This window comes from Geotrypetes seraphini, chromosome 6 (assembly GCF_902459505.1).
Source record: "Geotrypetes seraphini chromosome 6, aGeoSer1.1, whole genome shotgun sequence".
Lineage (NCBI taxonomy): Eukaryota > Metazoa > Chordata > Amphibia > Gymnophiona > Dermophiidae > Geotrypetes > Geotrypetes seraphini.
Window position 1 is genome coordinate 24,056,417 of NC_047089.1, and position 22,982 is coordinate 24,079,398.

A 22,982-nucleotide genomic window follows, 5' to 3' on the forward strand; every position below is an offset into this window, starting at 1 on the left:
AGTGGTTTACATTAAAGATTCATTTTGTCAGTACATGGGATACAAGTGGATTACAGTAAAGATATATTTTGTCAGTACATGGGATGCAAGTGGGTTACAATACAAGTGGTTTACTATCAAGATGCATTTTGTCAGTGTAAGGGAAACAGGTGGGTTACCATAAAGATACATTTAGTCAGTACATGGGTTACAATAAAGATACGTTTTGTCAGTACATGGGGTGCAAGTGGGTTACAATAAAGATACATTATGTCAGTACATGAGATTCAAGGTGGAAAGTATAATTAGTTTCGGGTCTTGGAATTAGGGGGCGAGGTGGAAGGGTCATGGCGAGGAAGAGTTGGGTATGGGAATTTAGAATTTGTTAAACAGTCGAGTTTTCAGGGATTTTCTAAAGTCTGCGTATGTAGTGGCCTCAAGTATGGGCTTTCCAAGCCATGTGTTCAGCCTGGCTGCCTGGAATGATAACATTCTATCTAGAAACTTTTTGTATTGGTAAGATTTCAAGGAGGGGTAATTAAATAGGTTTGTTCTGCGAGTGCTCTTGTTGGACTCGTTGGGGGAGAACTGGGAGATTAGGTAAGATGGAGGAATCCCAAAGACAGCTTTGTAGCAAAAACAAGCAAACTTGAAGAGGATTCTGGATTCTGCGGGTAACCAGTGGAGTTTCTGATAATAAGGGGAAATGTGTTCCCATTTTTTTAAACCGTGGATTAGTCGGATCGCGGTGTTCTGAATTAATCTCAGCTTGTTGAGGTTCTTTTTATAAGCTCCTAGGTATATGATGTTACAGTAATCTAGGGTGCTTAAGATGGATGATTGTACCAGTAAACGGAAAACAGTAAGAAAATGCAGCCCTCCCCAGGTGGCATGTTGGTGAGGGCGCTGGCACCCCTCCTCCTTTCTGCCCCACCTCTTTCCATGTCTCCCCTCGCCACACACGCAACCCCCCGTTCCCTTCCCCCGTACCTCTAGTTCACCGTCATGAGCAACATCTTCAACGCGCTCCTCATGACCACGTTGCCTATCCCGTTGATGTCACTTCCGGGTGCCACGCGCAGAAAGTGATGTCAGCGGGAGAGACGACGGGGTCACGAGGGGTGCGTTGAAGTTCTTGTTGCTCGTGGTGGCGAACAACTAGAAGTAGGGGGGAAGGGGCATGCACGTAGCGGGGGGAGCGGGAAGGAGGAGGAGAAAGGGGGAGGAGGAGAGACGACAGCACCCCCCTGCACAGATGACACTCAGAGCAGTTCACCCCCTTACTCTGCCACTGCATAGAATTGAGCACCTCGGTTTGAATTGTCATGAAAAAGTATTGCCCTTGAAGTTGGGAGAGGCCAAAAAAGATTAGAGAAAGGTCCCAGTTAAATATAGTTCTCTGATGCTTGGCAAATTGTGAGTTAAATTCCTATTAAGAGGATACACTTTTTACTGAAGGACATGGAGTTAGAAACTCTTGAAAATAAATCTTACCTCCTTTGCCTATTCTGTGGCCTTGCGGATGTCAATTCCTTAGTTCACTTAAGTGTTCTTGACTTGGGTAATGATCATATACTGTAATAATAACCTTGCTGATAGACCGCCAACCAGTTTTACCATAGGATCAGTACTCCACAATCACTGGAGTGGAAGATGAACACTTTTATCATTTAATTACAGATAGGTAAACAAAGGCACAGGGAAATGGAAGTGATTTATCCAAGGACAATTAGGAAGGCGAGGACTAGAACACAGGTTTTATAGATGCATGACCCCTAGTCTACCTTCATATATGAGCACAAGAGTTTCTTGTCCAAATCACGCTGTAACCAGTTCTTTGGCATTTGAGTTGTTTACACCTCTTCTTGGGTTCCTTGAAAAAGACCCTCGAAACATGGTCCATGTCGAGACCTGCTAAAACATCTAAAAGTTAAGTGAGAACTTTTTCTCCCGTCTTTGCCATCGAAGAAAATATATATATTGTTTGAATAGCACGGTTATTTAAGTTTTTCACCTAAGTCATACACGGTTCATAATCTAAAGCGTGCGAGGACAAAGGCGTGCCGACAACCGAGCGCAGACAACTGAGTGCAGGACTTCATTGCGCCGAAGAAAAACCGTATTTTAAAGGGCTCCGACGGGGGGGGGGGGTTGGTGGGGAACCCCCCCCACTTTACTTAATAGAAATCGCGCTGGCGTTGGGGGGGGCCTGGGGGGTTGTAACACCCCTCATTATACTGGAAACTTAACTTTTTCCCTGTTTTTTAGGGAAAAAGTTAAGTTTTCAGTGTAATGTGGGGGGTTACACCCCCCCACACCCCCAACATGGCAGCATGAGGCAGCGCGATCCCTATTAAGTAGGGTGGGGGTTCCCCCCACACCCCCTGTCAGAGCCCTTTAAAATACGGGTTTTCTTCGGCGCGATTAAGCCCTGCGCTCAGTTGTCCGCGCTCAGTTGTCGGCGTGTCTTTGTCCTCGCGCGCTTTTGACCCGTCACCGGGTTCGGCTATAGGGGTTAAGACTCCTGGTCGGGATACCCTATTCTGAGTGTATGTGAAAATTTTTTTTTAATTTTTTTAAATTTATTTATAATTATACAATCTTATTTTACAAGAATTAATTCTTGTTACATTGAATACAGGGAGGAAAATTTCAAACGGAATAATACTTTTACAACAATCATCATAGTGATGAACCCTTTCTTAGACCACAATAATAATAGGGGGGTGACCAAAACATAAATTAGAGAGAAATTTAGAGGAATACTGCAAAGAAGAAAGGCATAATGTATCAAGCGCCCATTACTATTATTATCCCTTAATCCTTGATGATCTGCTTAACATCTAGAAATTTCTTCAGATGGTTAGGAGAGAAAAAAACATATTTAAAACCTAAGTACCTAACCATGCATTTGCAGGGATACACCAATAAAAATGTTGCTCCAATATTTATAGTCTGTTGTCGCATTGAAAGAAATTCTTTCCTCCGTTCTTGTGTAGTCTTAGCTACATCAGGATATATCCATATTTTCCTTCCCCCAAATAATTTTTGGGAATTTTAAAAAAACAATTTCATAATCATGTTCACATCCTGTTCAAAAACAAATGATACTAGTAACGTTGCTCTGTCCATTTCAGATGTTATCGTTTGTTCCAGTAAAGCCGTCACATTTGCAATGTATGTGAAAATTCTAGTCACTTGTTTTTCAAGTTTCAAATTCAAATTATTGTCCTTGTATTAAGGAGTCTTTTCTTAGCATTATTATACTTTTTTGACTTCTAAGGCATTTAATAATTTGAGATAATATACCTCCCTATTATCTTTCTGTGACTGAGTCTACATTGGTGTGATATACAGGTCTCCTTCATAGACAGAAGTGGACAAAGATTTATTTATTCAATTTTGTAAATCTTTATCCCAAGGGAGTTCAGAACAGTTTACATGAATTTTATTCAGGTACTCAAGCATTTTTCCCTGTCTGTCCTGGTGGGCTCAAAATCTATCTAATGTACCTGGGGCAAAGGGGGGATCAAGTGACTTGCCCAGAGTCACAAAGAGCAGTGTGGGTTTGAACCCACAACCTTCAGGGTGCTGAGGCTGTAGCTTTAACCACTGCACCACTCTAGAATCAAAATGTAGTGACAGTAAAGCCATTGTGACATCACTGATGATGTGGCTCTTAGGCATTGGTGGAATGAGGCATTATGACATCACAATACCAGCTCTGGTTATCAGAGGCTGAAACTTTTCACACTATTCATTTTTCTATACTATTCTCCCAGGGGAGCTCAGAATGGTTTACATGAATTTATTCAGGTACTCAAGCATTTTTCCCTGTCTGTCCTGGTGGGCTCAAAATCTATCTAATGTACCTGGGGCAATGGAGGAATTAAGTGACTTGCCCAGGGTCACAAGGAGCAGTGTTTGGTTTGAACCCACAACCTCAGGGCTGAGGCTGCAGCTTTAACCACTGTGCGACATTAATTCTCCATCAGCAGTCTTTGCCAAACACAAAATTCTTCACCCTCACTAAGAGATTTCACCAAATAGCTCAAAATACAAAATAAACTGGGTTCCCCTTTCTCTGCAATTTTTTTTTCTTTTTCTTTGAAGACTGCAATGGAGTGATATGCTTAAAGTGGAGCTTTTTTGACCAATGACTGGAGAAGCTCCTATATATAAAATACATTCAGTCTCATGATGGTTGGAACAGGAAATCTGAGGTCAACAGTAAGGTTAGGAAATTCTTCTTTACAGAGAGGGTGGTAGATGCATGGAATGCCCTCCCGAGGGAAGTGATGGAGAAGAAAATGGTGACAAAGTTCACAAAAAAGCATGGGATGGACTCAAACGATCTCTTATCAGAAAATAATGGGTATATATTGAAAAACTAAGGCCAGTACTGGGCAGACTTGCATGGTCTGTGTCCCGTATAGGACATTCAGTTGAGGATGGACTGGGGAGGGTTTCAACGGCTGGGATGGTTTACATGAGCTGGAGTGAGCTTTGATGGAGACTCTAGTAGACTGAACCGAAGAAAAGGACCAGGCAGAGCTCTGGGTTTCTGACCCCCAAATATCTAAGAAAAAGGACAATTTGAATTAAATCTAATCTAATCTAATCCTTAGGTATGTATACCGCATCATCTCCACGTAGTGTGTGTATGATTAGGGCAGATCGGATGGTCCATTCAGGTCTTTATCTGCCGCCATTTACTATGTTACTATGTCTTTTTTTTCACCACTATTTGAAATGTGCAGTCTCTGTTGATATAATTGCTAAGCTAGTGTGATTCTGCGAATAAATGGCAGATAGACTTCAATGTAGGGAAATGCAAGGTCATGCATATAGGGAGAAAGAACCCGATGTTCAGCTACCAAATGGGGGGATTAGTATTAGAGGGAAGTAACCTTGAAAGAGATTTGGGTGTACTGGTGGACACAACAATGAAGTCAACAGCACAATGTGCAGCAGCCGTGAAGAAGGCAAACAGAATGTTGGGTATTATTAAGATGGGTATTACGACCAGAACGAGAGAAGTCATTCTGCCGTTGTATCGGGCAATGGTGCGCCCGCACCTGGAGTACTGTGTTCAGTATTGGTCACCGTACCTTAGGAAGGATATGGCAATACTTGAGAGGGTCCAGAAGAGAGTGACACGAATGATTAAGGGCATGGAAAACCTTTCGTATACTGAAAGATTGGAGAGATTGGGGCTCTTCTCCCTGGAAAAGCGGAGACTCAGAGGAGACATGATAGAGACCTACAAGACCATGAAGGGCATAGAGAGAGTAGAGAGGGACAGATTTTTCAAACTTTCAAAACATAAAAGAACAAGAGGGCATTCGGAAAAGTTGGAAGGAGACAGATTCAAAATGAATGCTAGGAAGTTTTCTTTACCCAGCGTGTGGTGGACACCTGGAATGCGCTTCCAGAGGACGTAATAGGACAGAGTACGGTACTGGAGTTCAAGAAAGGATTGGACAACTTCTTGCTGGAAAAAGGGATAGAGGGGTATAGATAGAGGGCTATTGCACAGGTCCTGGACCTGTTGGGCCGCCGCATGAGCGGACTGCTGGGCACGATGGATCTCGGGTCTGACCCAGTGGAGGCATTGCTTATGTTCTTATTTCTTTTATAGAATCATGCTAAGTACCAGTGCGTCGCATAACTTTTAGGCACACCCATTTAGGCCAGCTAAAACCAGGCCTAAATGCCTGTGCCTAGGTTGTATGTGAAGATCAGGTGTATTTTATAAGAATGCCCATAACTTTTAGGTATGCCTCAATCCAACCATGTCCATTCTCTGACCACACCCTCTTTCTAAATTCACACACTAGAATTTGCACTTCAAAGGAAGGAAGTAAATTTTATGAAGAGGCGGAAAAGCAGATTCAGAGTATTTTAAGCCCTCGGAATCTACTTTTCCTCCTCTTCATAAAATTTACTACCTCCTTTTGAAGCAGGTACAAGTTTCCTAAGCTCAGTTGGAAAATGTATTGTCAAATATTCTTGATTGTTTTGCAGTATTTGAAAGTTTTATCGAACAGACTCTAGACAGATCCACTTTGATTATCACTTTTGTGTTTATGCATGATAAAGACACTCTACTTCAGCTTGGGTTGGGGGGGAGATCCATATTGGTGTTTGTAACTTTATGGGTGGGAAGATATCTATTTTCCCAGATGTGTATAAATGGACTCAGCCCAGGAGAAATAAATTCTTGACTTATCATCCTCAAGTATTATCAATTGGAACTAAGTTTCAACTTTGTTATCCATGTAAATATATAATATTTTATTTTAAAAATTTATAACTCACTACATCCAGCAGTTCTGAGTGGGGTACCATAAAACATATATAATATCATTAGACACAACTGCTTTTCTTCTTAGAGGGCAAAGGGGTCAGTGCTGCTGATCTGTTGCAACCATAGTTACTGTACATGTATTTATAAATGGACTAATATTTAGTTTGTGGAACATACTGATTCTTGGTAATGTTGACCTATAGGCCATCTTCCTTTGCCATTTCTCTACTTGCTCTCTCCTAGTGAGGTATATTATTTGTGAATTAGAACAGATATTTGAGTTGTATATTGCTGGTTCTCTCTATTTTGGACTACTGCAATGCAATCCTGCTAGGCTTTCCTAAGTACATAATCAAACAGATCCAGATAGTACAGAATACAGCAACAGACAAATATGTGCAGGATGTCAGCATGGCAGATTAAGTGTTAAATTTAAAGCGCTATGAGAGGGGGTGTGGGGGGAACCCCCCATTTTACTTAGAAGTGTTGGTGCTGCCTTTGGGGGTGGGGTGGGGGGGAACCACCCCAATTAGAGGAGGAAACTGTAATTTATCCCTAAAACAGGGAAAAATTATAGTTTTCTCTGTAATGGGGGTAGGGGATTTTCCCCCAAACCCCCCAACGGCAGTGCCAACACTCCACACACACCCTCTGAGCGCTTTGAATTTAACTTTAAATACGGCGCATTGATGTCTTGCACACATTTGTTTGAGCTTCTTTGTCCTCGCGTGCTTTCATCTGTGTACCATTCTGTACTATCTAGATAATGAATGGATATAGGGTTATAGTATTCCTTATTTTTGAGTCAATCAAAGGAATGATTAGATAAATGATTTGTACATATATATGTATATTGGACATCTAAGAAATGATCTAATTCTGTAAGTAACAAACCATTTGGGTTTGTTTGTTTTTATCATAACTCCTTCAGTGTAGAAATGAACATTAACTCCAGTAATGATGGTACAATACTCAAGCTACATATATTGTAGCTTGAGTATTGTACCATCATTACTGGAGTTAATGTTCAAATTTCCATCATAGCTGCTCATGTGTACTACTCTGAATTGATTTAATAGTCATTAGTAGCGCTATAGAAGCTTTAAATAAACAATAAATAATATTATTTCTATAGTCACAATCTTCCTTTTTCAAGTTATCTTGATTATTATAAATGTAAAACTTGATAAATAAAAAAAGAAGAACTGGTGCATACTTTTTATAGAATCATTTAGAAGTCCCACGGTGTCTTTTGAATATATTTGCATTTGCATAATGCTTTTCCCCAGTGGAATTTTTGCCTTTATTTAAATAGGAGGCGAGAAAGATACAGAGTTTCAAAGCCACGCTAAGAAACAGATTTGTGGGGGGAATTGGAGTGAGGAAGTTATACATTTTATTTCTCTCACACAAAAATATCTCAAATCTGAGCCTAAGTGTTTGATCATACGCATTCTGGTTCTTCAATCTTTGAAATCACAGGGGCCCTTCTCCAAAAGCATTAAATCCAATAGATAGGAAGAATGGAAGACCCCTTCTCGAAAAGCTGCGTTTTTTTATGTTCTAGCTCAGAAACATTTTAGTTTATTGAAACTTTCTGCTTCAGTACCTTGCTCTGACGTTTTCTCTCAGCTGTGAATTATCTAGAATGTAGAGAATCCTTGGTACATCAGGAAATGACCTCCTTTTAAAGGATAAAACGATATGGTAGCCATTATAGTCAAATGAATGCACGGAAATAATGGTCTTAAGGTTAAGACCTTGGGAAGAGCGTATTGACTCCAGAAAACTTGTCAAGAAATATATGAAATTTGTCTAACCTCATATAACTTTTTATAATGTTATATGTGAAATGCTATAGTGGGAGGCTGATGTAATAAGCTGCACTGTTTTTTTAAAAAAATTTTTTATTAGAATTCTGAAATTATACAGTCCATCAAATGAGTAAGGAAACCAAATAATACATAAAAGAAAAACCTAAAGCGAAAGAAACATTACACTGTGAAGCCCCCATGACGGGAAAGTAGGGAACAGGGATCATAAGCATATAATGGAAACAAAGAAGCCAAGACTCCTACAAATCACACTGAAAGCTAAATGTCCTCAAAACCCACCATTATACCTATGGCAAGAAAATAACAACCTCCAGCACTTCTCCAGCTGTGACGGATCAAGAGAAACATAGTTATTTCCATGAAGAGCTAGCACATATTTGCATGAGAAACTTAAATAAAAGGTTCACCAATAGCAAGCAACGGTGTTTCTAATCTAAGAAAGTTTTATAATGCGATTGAATAGATTAAGCCAGTGGTCCCCAATCCTGTCCTGGAGGACCACCAGCCAGTCAGGTTTTCAGGATAGCCCTAATGAATATGCATGAAAGAGATTTGCATGTAATGAAGATGCTACGAATGCAGATCTGCCCCATGCATATTCGTTAGGGCTATGCCGAAAACCCGACTGGCTAGTGGTCCTGCAGGACAGGGTTGGGGACCACTAGAATAAGCCACCTCTAAGAATTGCACCTTCAACCCACAGAAGAAACAATGCATTCAACCTGGATTTAGGTTTATAACAGGGATGATTCCTCTTTAGAGTTAAGGAAGGGACTGGGTAGCGGTATAGCTTGGAGAGGGGTAGGACCCAGTGGATTGGGTCAGTGTTGCTGAGGTGAAGAGGATTCCTGATTAGAGAATAGTATTAGGAGCTTTGATGGGCAGGAACAGTTTTGTGTGGGAGGGCTGAAGGGAGATCAGTGAGGAGCTTTTACCCTCCCCCTTGATAGTTAGTCATTGCTGGATTTTGTTTGGAGGGAAGGGGTTCTGGCTCAGTGGAGGAAGGGGGGGGAAAGGAGTATGAGACATGATAGTCACAGTTGGTGGGATAGGAGTTACCATTATCCCAAGATGGCCCAGGCAGGAGGGGAACAGTGTCTCCTGATCTGTTTTGGGGTGATTACTTGATAGAGGGAATTGCAGTAGTCTAGACTCAAAATGATCAAGGAATGAATTAAAATATTGAGCGCTTTTGGATCTAGAAGGGTTGAAATTGAGTGGATCATCCTTAGTTTCAAGAAACATTTTTTGCACTATGGAGCTAATTTGAGCTTTAAAAGAGAGAAAATTAACAAGAATTACTCCTAGAAGTTTTATGGTCTCTACCAGTTGGATTGGTGTAGAAGAGATGCATAATTGGCCTTTCAGTGTTTCATTTTCTTTAGTTGGAAAGAGCAAGCCTTTGTTTTAGCAATTTTGAGGGCGAGTAAATTTTGAGATAACCAGTTACTAATGAGAGTAAGTTTATGCTTGATTTCCTGAATTTGTGTGTTGTCAGGTTGAATGGGTTGAATGAGCTGAATATCAATCGCATACGCAAAGATAGTAAAGCCGAAAGATTGAGCAACAGTAAGAAGAGAAGCAAGAAAGAGACTGAATAACATCAGGGATAGGATGGAGCCTTGAGGTACCCCTGAGTCTTGCTTGTAAGATTCTGATGAGGATGTTGGAAGGCAAAGCTGGTATTGCCTCTCAGAGAAATACGATTGGAACCATTTCAGGGCGGTTCTAGAGATACCTAATGTTTTGAGCCAATTAAGAAGAATTGAGTGGTCGATGATATTGAACAGGGCAGACAGATCTAACGAGATCAGGAGTATGGATTTTCTTTGATCAATGTAGTTCCGGATGGTTGTGACTAGTCCTAGCAGTGAGAGCTCTGTGGAGTGATGAGGTCTGAAGCCGGTTTGATTAGTTGATTATATGTTGAAATATTTGGGAATAGAACTAAAGAGATCCATACTGGAGTCAATTAATATTAATAGTGAGAAGATTATAATTTTAATTAAAAAGTATATTCATTCCTGGCACCCTCTCAAATTAACATGGTGGGGGAGATTGGAAACAATTAAGATGATGCTAACTCCTAAAATAAATTATATATTACTTATGATACCTAAACTTTTTCTGATAAAATTACAGATTGCTCACTTTATTTCTTTGGAACTCTAAGCAGCTTAGAATTGCGTTAAAGAAACTAAAATTGAAAATGGATCTGGGTGGTGTCTTGTTTCCAAATTTCCTTTCCTATCATAGAGCCTTTATAATTCAGCAAGGGTTGCGTTGGTTTTATGATCATCAAGATTACACTCCTGTGTGGTATACTCTAGACTAGAGCAAAGTATAACTTCCCCATGACCTGCTAGAATGTTATTATCCACTTCCATTTCTCACATTGCTAATGACCTCCTATCTGCAAAAGCATTGTATCCCATCTTCTTCTATATACACTCTAGCTCTTCAGCATATTTGGGAACAGGACTGCGGGCATGCTATAGAAGACTCGAGTTGGACTCTCTTTTGGACTAGGACTATGAGACCTCTAACTTAGGCAAGTTCCATCCAATCTCTATACTTTTTGTACCACAAATTGGCTTGGACTCCACCTAACCTCTCGGTGATGGGGTTGGTACCATCTAATATATGCTGGAATTTTAAGCAACTTCCAGGCACATTGATACATATGTTGTACGAATGTCCCTTTGTTAATTCCCTATGGAAAGATACTTGGATAATTATGCAAAAGATATTTGATATTTCAAATCAGATATCTTTTTTCAATTGTTATAGTCAAATCTCATTTTCCAGATATCAGTATCCCAAGAAGGCATTCAAAATTATTTGATATTTTGATTACAGTCACTCAAAAATTGATTTAGTCAACTTGGAAAACTTCACATTCGCTTAATGTTCATGCGTGGTGGAATTCACTTTTGTTTCATCCTAGATGTGAACTTGCTATGGCAGACAGGTTGGTGACCCCCTAGAGCGATTCAAAACACCTGGTCTCTTCTATCCTCTTACTGTGACTGTAATTCTCATGATTGTTAATATTACAATGTTATCTTTCTCAATATCTTGAGTCCTTCATTGATACTTAGAAGTTTATTATTACTTTTCCAGATACTGTATATTAGCTGTGTTTCTAATTTTTGTTCGTAATTTTCATTTTTTTACAATCTGTGCTTATTTATTACTTACGATATGGACCTTGTTTAGCATTTCTTGTACTAATATTTTTAAAATTTTCAATAAAATTTCATGGGAATTGGATGGATTGCATTTGTTTGTTCCAAGAACGGGGCCAGCTGGTTGAAGATGATCTTTTCGGTGACTTGAGCGAGAAACGGAATGTTAGCTATTGGGCGGAAATTGCTACAGTCTGAAGTTGTGCCAGAAGGTGGTTTCAAGATCGGCTTGATAATGGCTATCTTCCATTGTTTTGGCATAGTGCCAGTGGGAGGGCTATTTCCTATTAAACTTTGGATGAAAGGTCCGAAGATGGAGAAGTGTTTTTTTCAGTAGGAAAGGTGGAAGCGGCGCCTGCTGTGGCAAGCACCTGTAAAATGGATGCCTACCACATGTCCTTCAATGGCAGGCACCGTGTCCAGAATCGCGTCTTTTTTTTTTTTTAACTTAGGCGCCTTACATGTAATAATACTCAAACTCCTAATGTGAGCCAACAGTGAAACTAAAAAGTAAAAAATAAAACAGGCATAAACAAAGAGACGAAGACTAAATGCCTCAAGTGCCCAGGGTCAGCGGCCAGAACTTATAATGGCCATTAAACCCACAACTAAGCTATCATCGGGTACTGTCTTATTTTCTCTATATGCCTTTTTTGTTTCTAATCTTTATGTAGATGTTTTATAGATGTTAATTTTATCATAAATTAGTTATCACACATGTAAGCCAGCATTTTAAAGGCCTACATTTAAGGCGCTGGTCTCATGCCTACAGAGGCACATAGGGATGCCTATGGACACCTAAGATGTAGACTCTAGCACTCAAATAATCCAATTTTCAAATGAAGATATGAACAAATATCTAATTTAGCTGAAAGAGGTTATCAAACAGCCTTAGTTAACTTCATTTAATACACTTTTGATATATGTTCACTGGTCCTCAGCGGGCCACCACACACTCAAATACATTCATAGTGAATGGCTTTACGCTCCCACTCGTCATTGGAACCAGCCCGATTTTATATTAAATTTGACTTGCATTAATAACGGTAATATATAAATACTAAAAGTATTTATATATTACTAAAAGTATATATAAATACTTAGAATACATTCTCCCTGCACAGCTTACTACTAGAAGCTAAGTACTTTTAGTATTTATATATTACCGTTATTAATGCAAGTCAAATTTAATATAAAATCGGGCTGGTTCCAATGACGAGTGGGAGCGTAAAGCCATTCACTATGAATGTATTTGAGTGTGTGGTGGCCCGCTGAGGACCAGTGAACATATATCAAAAGTGTATTAAATGAAGTTAACTAAGGCTGTTTGATAACCTCTTTCAGCTAAATTAGATATATGGACACCTAAGGCCATGTCCGGAGCAACCAGGCTTAGGTGTCAGTGGGTGTCCCTATACACCTTCATAGGTGCAAAACATGTGCCTAAGAATGGAATTTATTTTAGAAAATATGTATCCTGATTGGTTCATTACATGGCAGTAGGATGCCTACCGCCACCTAGCTCTAGAACGCTGTTTGTACAATTTGGCCCTCAGTGCCCTTAAAAAAAAAAAATGTAATACTGAGCATCAATTTTTTGGGTGTCATTTGCTGAATCTAGCCCTTTGTGCTCAAGATAGTACTTTTGAAATACCCCTTTTGCCATATAAGCTTAGGCAGCAGAACGCTGTTTGGTTTGGGGGGGGGGCCCAGGAGCTCCACCCTAGCCACAGCGGAACCCTGTGGCATGGCACGTCACAAGCTGCCGACTCCACCCCCTACCTCCTCCCGATGTTGTACTTTATATCTTTGGGCCAGCGCCGTGCAGCATCAATGAGCAGCCTTGCCACTGGAAGTAGAATGAAAGGTTCCGGGGTAGGCCTGCTTGTTGATGCTGTGCGGTGGCTGCCCTGAAGATTTAAATTACAATGCCGGGCAATGGGTGGGAGGGCATACGCCAACCAGTGACTGCCAATTTTTGGGAATGCCATGACTAGAGAATTACACGGGGACAAATTTGTCCCCATCCCCGCAGGAACTCAATTCCCCCATCCCATCACCATGAGTTTTGCTGCTATTCCTGTCCCTGCCCCATTCATGTAAGCTCTGCCTTAACCACACAAGCCTTGAGGCTTGTGCAGTTGAGGACAGAGCTTGCAGCATTGGTGTAATGAGGCATTATGACATCACAATCTGAGCTCTAGAATGTTGCCACTTATGATTTTAATGTGTTTGAGGCTTGTGCAGATGAGGACAGAACGTAGGCATTGGTGGAATGAGGCATTATGACATCACAATCTGAGCTCTAGAATGTTGCCACTTATGATTTTAAAGTGTTTGAGGCTTGTGCAGATGAGGACAGAGCTTGCAGGAACGGGGCAGAGACAGGAAAAGAACTTGCGGGACAGGCTGGGAAAATGAGTTCCCGCGGGGACGGGGAAAAATTTGTCCCCGTGCCCTTCTCTAGCCATGGCCCCTGTGGCCTCCCCCGTTCCGATGCCTATGCATATAACTGTAGCCATGTACCATAGTTGGCAGCCTCGGATACACTTGCTGCAGCTGGTGCTTGTCTGTGACATCACTCCCAACACCTCCTTCAGAATATATTTCTTAATAAAACTGGTTCCCACAGAAAAGCTACGATGATCGATTGGGTCATCAACTTGATATAGAAATTCGTCGTCTACAGATCATACAAAATGCCTCAATTAAACTCATAAAGAACGCAAAAAAATTTGATCACGTGACTTCGTTACTTAAGGAAGCGCATTGGCTTCCAGTTGCTCACCGAATAACATACAAACTAAGTCTACTAACTTTTAAATCTCTTCTATACAAATCACCTTCTTTTATTTATAGAGTATTGATTCCCTATACTCCCTCTAGATCACTTAGATCTATTGACCAGCATCTTTTGACAGTTCCTTCTCTTAAATCTATAAATACATGTAGACATTATATTTTTTCTGTTACAGCCCCTCAAACGTGGAATCTACTTCTAATTTATATACAAGAAGAATCAGGTTTGGATAGATTTAAGAGCAAACTAAAATGCTTTCTTTTTAAAGATGCATTCGATAGCTAATATAACTAGAATGTAGGAGTAGATTAGGGTTTTCTACTAAGCCCTATGCTTTACATTTTCTGTTTTTTATTTCTTCCTCCTCCCTAATGTTGTTTTGCCCTTATATGTTTTCTTTACTATTTTTTTTAAATTGCGTTTCTTTACCTACTCCCTTCCCTCTGTATCATTAATTTGTCTTGTCAGTCATATTTACATTGTCTGTTTCTCTTCAACTATTGTAATTTAATATTTTATGCTTTGTACATCGCTTAGAATGTTAATAAGCGATTAATCAAATATTTAATAAACTCGGAAACTTGGATATACTGCTTTTCCGTTTTACAACCAAATCAGTTTTCATTTATTAGGTGCAGCCACTTTCTATGTCCTTAGCGGGCTTCCAATGTACATTTTGGTACCTGGGGGTAATAGAGGGTTAATTGACTTGTCCAGGGTCGGAGAAGATGTGGAGTAACTTGCAATTGTTATATAAAATTCAGCTGCAAGATTGATTTTTCAGTCAAGTAGGTTTGAGAGGACAACCCATTTGTTGAGGGATCTCCACTGGCTTCCAGTTAAAAACAACATCATAAGAACATAAGCGTTGCCTCTGCCGGGTCAGACCAGGGGTCCATCGTGCCCGGCAGTCCGCTCCCGCGGCGGCCCCCCAAGTCCATGACCTGAAAGTGTTCCCTACCTAACCTAAAATATCCATACCCTATTCACTCAATGTCCTGTAAGGTAAACCTCTATCTGTACCCTGTTATCCCCTTTGCTTCCAGGAAATCATCCAGTCCCTTTTTGAACCCCAGGTACTGGATGATTTCCTGGAAGCAAAGGGGATAACAGGGTACAGATAGAGGTTTACCTTACAGGACATTGAGCGAATAGGGTATGGATATTTTAGGTTAAATAGCATCAGAGAGTGCTATTTAAGAAGGCATGGTTGAACCTATATTTGGGCATAATTCTTCTGCATTAACCTATGCAGTGAATATTTCTAATTCATTTGGTTTTGCTAGACGGACGCAATGTTATAGGTTAAATTTTCCTTCTATGACGAGTTGTATTGGCTCCCGATGGAGGCTCGTGTCTTGTTTAAGTTGGGCTCTCTCTGTTATAAGGTTATGTATGACACTGCTCCGTTCTATATGGTCCATAGATTTTCTCTAGCATCGCATAAACATAGCAGAAGATCTCACGCCCTGTTTACTTTTCCTTCCGTACAGGGTTGTAAAAGCAAGACATTTTTTGATCATACTTTAGCATTTCAAGCAGCTTTTCACGATAAAGAATTCCGATCGTTATTGCTTATAGCTTGTTCTTATAAACATTTTAGAACCCAGTTGAGAACCTTTTCTCAAAATACTTGGTCAAATAACTCTTCTTGTTCTTCATGATCTTGTTTATTATTTATAATCTTTTGTAAACCGCGTTGAACATATGGTTACGCGGATAAGAATCACAATGTTATGTTATGTTATATATAGCAATTTCATTTTATTTAGAGTTATCCTTTGCGTACCAGGGACCTAAAATAAGGAACAGTTTGCCTTTTCAATTGAGACAAACTGATTCTTCTTTTCATTTTCGAAAAGCATTGAAAACGTACCATGACAAAAAAAGGACCCACTGAAGATATTGGCTCATATTATCCTTCTAGAAGAACATAAGAATTGCCGCTGCTAGGTCAGATCAGTGGTCCATCGTGCCCAGCAGTCCGCTCACACGGCGGCCCTCTGGTCAAAGACCAGCGCCCTGAGACTAGCCCTACCTGCGTACATTCCGGTTCAGCAGTAACTTGTCTATTTTTGTCTTGCATCCCTGGAGGATGTTTTCCCCTATGACAGACTCCGGAAGAGCGTTCCAGTTTTCTACCACTCTCTGGGTGAAGAAGAACTTCCTTACGTTCGTACAGAATCTATCCCCTTTCAATTTTAGAGTGTGCCCTCTCGTTCTTCCTACCTTGGAGAGAGTGAACAACCTGTCCTTTTCCACCAAGTCTATTCCCTTCACTACCTTGAATGTTTCCATCATGTCTATGAACTCTAAATAAAGGAAAGTGATCCCTCTGAGGATTCTACACACTTTAGAAAAATATTCAGTGGTTTATAAGATAGTACTGTGAATATGTTTCGATATGATAGGAAGATTTGGTGATTTATGAATATTTGAAAAGTCCCAGATGAAGTTTAGCCAAATAGTGAACTGAGTCCATTTTATTTATGGCTTAATAATTTTCTCCTACTTTTTTTCCTTGCAAAGTCTTTCATCAGATCTTCATAATCAATCTTACGTAACACGTCTGCTTCTATATAAAATAGAGATAAGGCATCCAGCCTGCCTTGTTGCATAATTGTTCTGAGGGGATTTTTAATATATTTCAACTGAGAAAATGAACGCTTTATAAACAGAACTTATTCATTTTTCATTAAATTTTTAAATTGGCTATAAATTTAATTAATTTAATGATTTACATGATAAATTTGGCTATGAAAATTTTCTGTGGTGCCCCCCTTCCCTTGATGCCCTAAGCACGTGCTTACTTAGCTTACAAGTTTAATCCAGCACTGCCCAATTGCCACAGAACGCACACTCCATCCACCTGAAACCCGGTATAAATCCTAGCACATAAGTCGGGTGCTAATCCTCAGTATTCATTAATATAGTGCGCATCCTTTGTGACGAACTCTGACCAACCTATGCCCCTCCCATCGCCATACCCTGTTTTGAGTGGCAGGTGGGTCAGTATAGAATGGCGCCTAGGAAAGATGCACACAGAAATCCAAATTGTTGCCAATTAACACTAGTAATTGATAGTAATTGGCTCGTTAGATAATTTAGCTCCAGAGCCAATGTAGATATGTGCACATTTCAGGACAGTGTTCAGTTTTGTGTGCATACATTTGCACAGCAGTTATAGAATCTGGGGTTTAATGCATTCATATCAAAATCAGTAAATCAATTTAAAAAAAAAGCAACAAAACCCAACCCTCCTAGCAGCAGAAGAATCTCCAATGATTAATTAGTATAAAATGGATTTTCCTACATTTTTACTTGTTTGACAATTAGGGGGAAATTCATCAAAGGGCGCTGAACGATTTATCGCACTAACGATTAGTGTACGCTAAATGCTAAGATGCCCATTATGCTCCTATGGGTGTCTTAGAGTTTAGCGTCCTAATAATGCGCTAGACACCCGTTTAAATATAATGGGCATCTTAGAGTTTAGCACATGCTAATCATTAGCACATGCTAACGCAGTTAGTGTGCAGCAAATCGCTTAGGCCCGGATTCTGTAAATGGTGCCATTATTGGCAAATGCCTTACAAATGTCCACCGATCACATGTCAATCATACAACGACACATTTACAGAATCACAGCTAGGTGGAAGATAGGCATCAGAAATGCGTGAAGTGTCTTTGTGGACAGGATACCGGAGGCCTTTTTTGGAGACACCCTTAGGTACCTTAATTTTTAAGAAAATTGCAGTTTAATTGGTGCACCAATTAAGCCAATTAAAACTAATTAAGTTAGGTGGTGGTAGGGCACCTATCGCTGTCTAACTTGCAGTGCACTATCAAGAATTTGGGCCTTAGTGCCCATTGATAAAATTCCCCCATATTAGGATTACCAGACGTCTGGATTTCTCCGGACATGTCCTCCTGTTCAAGGATATATCCAGGGTTCTAGATGGATTTTCAAAACCTGGCACTTTGCTGGACCAAGTGCTTTGAAAAGCTTCCTCAAAATCACGTCGGGCAGTGGGGGCGGAGCTATGGCAAAATTGGGGGCGGGACTGGGGTATAAAAGGGCGGGGATGGGTGGGACTGAGTGGACCTGGGGGCTGGTCTAGGGGGGGTCAGGATTTTACTAAACTAAAATCTGGTAACTCTACCCCTTATTGTAGGCTAAAGTCGAATAAGCAGAATACAGTAACGTTGCATGATCTTTTAAAAAAAAATTATGCATTTTTGATCATAGCTACACTTGCTCTCTTGATTCTGGAAACGAACTGGAAACGTGCTTACTGTTGCATGTCTTGTTGTATTTCGGGCTCTCCTGTGAATATCCCTTCAACTTGCACTGGAACCTGTGCTGCCAGAATTCTTGGAACCAAGGGTTCCGGAGATTCGTCTCCGGCCGTAGCTGCAGGTAATAATCATCAAACCATTTCACATCAGGAGACTGAAGCTTGATCGTTATTCCTCCAGCGGCTTCCCGCTGATAGCCATCTGTCACATCGTATCTGTCTGCCCAGCCGTCACTGCAGAAATAAAAAGATAAAGTCCTGCGTTTAAAACTGCTCTTAAAAGAGTGATTAACCTGCTTCCTTGAATAGTGTTCACAGCTAATCGTACCCATTATTAAATGCACAGTATTTTTCAGTCTGTTTAATTGATGATAGGGTTCTATGAAGTAAGAATATAAATTGCAAAAGAAACACACCAGAAAGCAAACATTTTTGTAAAGAAAGAGCCATGTGAAATATTCTCAGACATTGGAGATTGTTTACTAAAAAGCAAAATGTTTGAACTAAGGCCCTGATTCTATAAAGTCTGACTTAAGTTAGGGACCAATATCGGCAGCTAACTTAATTAAGGCTTAATCTGTGTTGACATAGGCGCTCAACAACTCACAATAGAAATGTGCCTGTGTCTGTTCACCAGCTGGTTAATTGGAGAGTGTGATGTAGTGGTTAGAGCTATAACCTCAGCACCCTGGGGTTGTGGGTTCAAACCTCACACTGCTCCTAGTGACCCTGCGCCAGTCACTTAATCCTCCACTGCACCAGCTACATTAGATAGACACCAGGTACATTAGATAGATTGTGAGCCTGCCAAGAAAGACAAGGAAAAATGCTTGAGTACCTGAATAAATTCATGTAAACGGTTCTGAGTTCCTCTGGGAGAACAGTATAGAAAATCAAATAAATAAATAGTTTCAGCCTCTGATAACCAGAGCTGGTATTGTGACATCATAATGCCTCATTCCACCAATGCCTAAGAGCCAGCCTCAGCAGTGATGTCACAATGGCTTCATTGTCCTTTACTTGGCTCACTTTTATTATATCTTGACTTCTAGAGTGGTGCAATGGTTAACGCTACAGCCTCTATAGCCTGAGGTTCTGGGTTCAAGCCCATGATACTCCCTGTGACCCTGGACAAGTCATTTAATCCTCCACTGCCCCAGGTACATTAGATAGACTTTGAGCCCTCCAGGACAGATAGGGAAAATGCTTGAAGTACCTGTAGGGAAAATGCTTTGAGTATGGTTATATGTAATGTAATGTAATGTAATTTATTTCTTATATACCGCTACATCCGTTAGGTTCTAACACTAAGGTATAACTACAAAAATGTGATATACAAGCTCCTTTCCCTTGCTGTGTGGGTTACAAGGGCCAATTGTTAAGTGACTTGCCTATCTACTGCCTAGCCACCAGGCCACGCCTCCACTCCAGTGGTGTCCATACATTCTAGTGTGTGGATCATAAAAGGGGGCGTGGCCAGGGGAGAATCATGGGTGGGTCATTGACACTCTTAAAAATTAGGTGCAGTTATAGAATACAGCTATTCTGCAAGGAGGTATTTAGGCCTGGTTTAAATGGGTGCATCTTAGTGTTAGGGTACTATGCTTGATTCGATAAACTGTACCTCACTCTGGAGGCAGTTTATAGACTCACGGTGCACGCCATCCTTTTCGGTGCCAATTTTTTAGCCATCCTATATAAAATAAGGCCTTTGGGGCCAGATTCTATAAACGGCACCTAACTCGGATGGTGCCTAGAAAAGCGACCCCTACAACATTGTCAATCAAAATTAGGTGCTTTTTGTGTAATCGCACCTAGCGGAGCCTAAATTGACTTGGACGCTGGTAGGCATCATAATGTTTGGTGCCAGTATGTGAAGCCAGGGTTTCCTTGGCCTAACTTAAGGCACCTAACTCAATCCACGCCTAAACTCCACACCTGCTGACTTAGGCATCTATCAGCTAATTTTATTTTTTTTAATCTATTTTTTTAACGGTGATTTCAATTATCAGCATCAATGAAACCAATAAAAAAAAAAAATTAAGTTAGGCGCCTACTGGTAGATGTCTTTTATAGAATCAAGGCTTTTGTGCCTGATTTTGGCCGCCAAGAACTGGTTTAAAAGCTGGCTGTGGAAGAGTATGGGGTTATCTTCCACTAATGCTACCATTCCACTTCCATGCAGCATGGGCTGCTAGCCCAAGGCTGAGTGGACTACATGTCTCAGGTAACCCTGCTGAGACACGGGACGGGATTCGGCAAGGAGCTGTGTTATCTGCCACAGAGGAGAATCATTCGAGGAGGTCCTTGGAAGAGAAAGGGACTCTCAAGCTTTCTCCTAGACCAGGGATCTCAAAGTCCCTCCTTGAGGGCTGCAATCCAGCCAGGTTTTCAGGATTTCCCCAATGAATATGCATTAAAAGCAGTGCATGCACATAGATCTCATGCATATTCATTGGGGAAATCCTGAAAATCCGACTGGATTGCGGCCCTCAAGAAGGGCCTTTGAGACCCCTGCCCTAGACCCTGCCCTGAGGAAGCTGACAGCACTTGAAAGAGAGAGAAAGAATGACTGTACCAGGAGAAAGAGTTATTGATAGCTTGGCTGGGATAAACCCAACTTCTTATTCTGAGAACTGTGGAATATATTCCTGGGTCTGACTGAGACTGTTTATTTGAACTTAGAATAATTTTCCTCCCTGGGCTGTGAGGGAACGTGTCTTGTAAATACACAAATAAAGGTTTTGTAGCAGTTAAAACTGTGTCCAGAGTGTGCGTGCACAATCTTTACCTCCCAAAACCAGGGTGGAGGGTGGGGGAGGGGTGAAGCGCCAGTCTGTCATACAGGCATTCAGCTTATGGCAGTCAGGCACGCAAATGACAATATTCTATAACCTGACATCTAAATTCTGGAAAGTCCCATGACTCACCCATGCAGTGGCATAGTAAGGGGGGGGGGTGTGTGGGGTGGGGTGTCCCCCAGGCATGGTCTTTCTCCTCTCTGTCCCCTTTCCCATGCCTCCCCCCTGCCGCGCATGCCCGCACCCCTTCTGCATGAGCAACAGCAAATTGTTGCTCAGGCTTTGGCTTCGGCATTTTCTCTGTCAATCCCAGAAGGAAGTGACATCGGAGAGAGAGAGCTCCAAAGCCAATGCGGGCAGCCAGTTCTTCTCTGCTCGCCCTGAAGATAAAAAGGTATGGCGAAGGGGTGCGGGCGCACGCAGACGTGGCAGAGGGGGCGGGAGAGGAGCGTCGGTCACTCTCACTATGCCACTGCAGCCATGCCTCTCCTGTGGTCATGCCTCCTTCGGAGTTGTATGCTATGAAAATTAGGTACACATGTTCTAAAATGGGTTGAAGGGCAGACCTGTAAATAAATCCTAATCAATGCCAAACAATGACAATAATTAGAACATAAGAACATAAGATTTGCCGCTGCTGGGTCAGACCAGTGGTCCATCGTGCCCAGCAGTCCGCTCATGCGGCGGCCCTTAGGTCAAAGACCAGTGCCCTATTTGAGTCTAGCCTTACTTGCGTATGTTCTGTTCCAGTAGGAACTTATCCAACCTTGTCTTGAATCCCTGAAGGGTGCTTTCCCCTATAACTGCCTCCGGAAGAGCGTTCCAGACCTCCACCACTCTCTGGGTGAAGAAAAACTTCCTTACGTTTGTACAGAATCTTTTCCCTTCTAACTTTAGCAAGTGCTCTCTTGTTCTCTTCACCTTGGATAGGCTGAACAATCTCTCTGTCTCTACTAAGTCAATTCTGTTCAATATTTTGAATGTTTTGACCATGTCCCCTCTCAGTCTTCTCTTTTCAAGGGAGAAGAGGCCCAGTTTCTCTAGCCTCTTGTTGTACGGCAACTCCCTCAGTCCCTTAAACATTTTTGTCGCTCTTCTCCTGACCCTTTCGAGTAGTACTATGTCCTTTTTCATGTACGGCGACCAGTGTTGGACGCAGTATTCCAGGTGGGGGCGTACTATGACCCGGTATAACGGCATGATAACCTTTTCAGATCTGTTTGTGATCCCCTTCTTAATCATTCCTAGCATTCTGTTTGCCCTTTTCGCTGCCGCCGCACATTGCGCGGACGGTTTCATTGACTTGTCTACAAGTATTCCCTAGTCTCTTTCCTGGGGGCTCTCTCCGAGTATAGCTCCGGACATCCTGTATTCGTGCATATGATATTTGTTACCGACATGCATCACCTTGCACTTATCCAGGTTGAACCTCATTTGCCATTTCACGACCCATTCCTCGAGTGTATTTATGTCTCTTTGTAGGTTTAGGAGTGGATCTAGCATCGGCACTCAAAATTCTACAATCAACTTTGGGCGACCTATATAGTGTCTGGCGGAACGTGTACAGGTGCTTTTCCTTGGCTGATTTTCAAACATGAAAAGCGTGAGGGGCACTTTTCATTCAAGCAAGCAGTTATATCACTTCCCCGTGTGATAAAGAGCCACGGTGCTTTCTGTTATCCCTGTTAAAATTGTTATATGGTTTTTCAGCAGAGGAGAGACTGTACATATAACTCAAACTTTTTATTACACTTCAGTTTGGATGAAAAAC

The 22,982-nt window shown here is 41.2% G+C and overlaps 1 protein-coding gene across 2 annotated transcripts in view; it reads right to left on the reverse strand.

Moving 5' to 3' along the window:
* Positions 1-22,982, reverse strand: part of GRM5 (glutamate metabotropic receptor 5) — a 466,389-nt gene that overhangs the window by 61,986 nt on the left and 381,421 nt on the right. For both annotated transcript variants that reach the window (XM_033949081.1, XM_033949080.1), the window contains exon 3: positions 18,409-18,644. In XM_033949081.1, the coding sequence (XP_033804972.1) occupies positions 18,409-18,644 (236 nt within the window). The remainder of the gene's footprint in view (positions 1-18,408; positions 18,645-22,982) is intronic.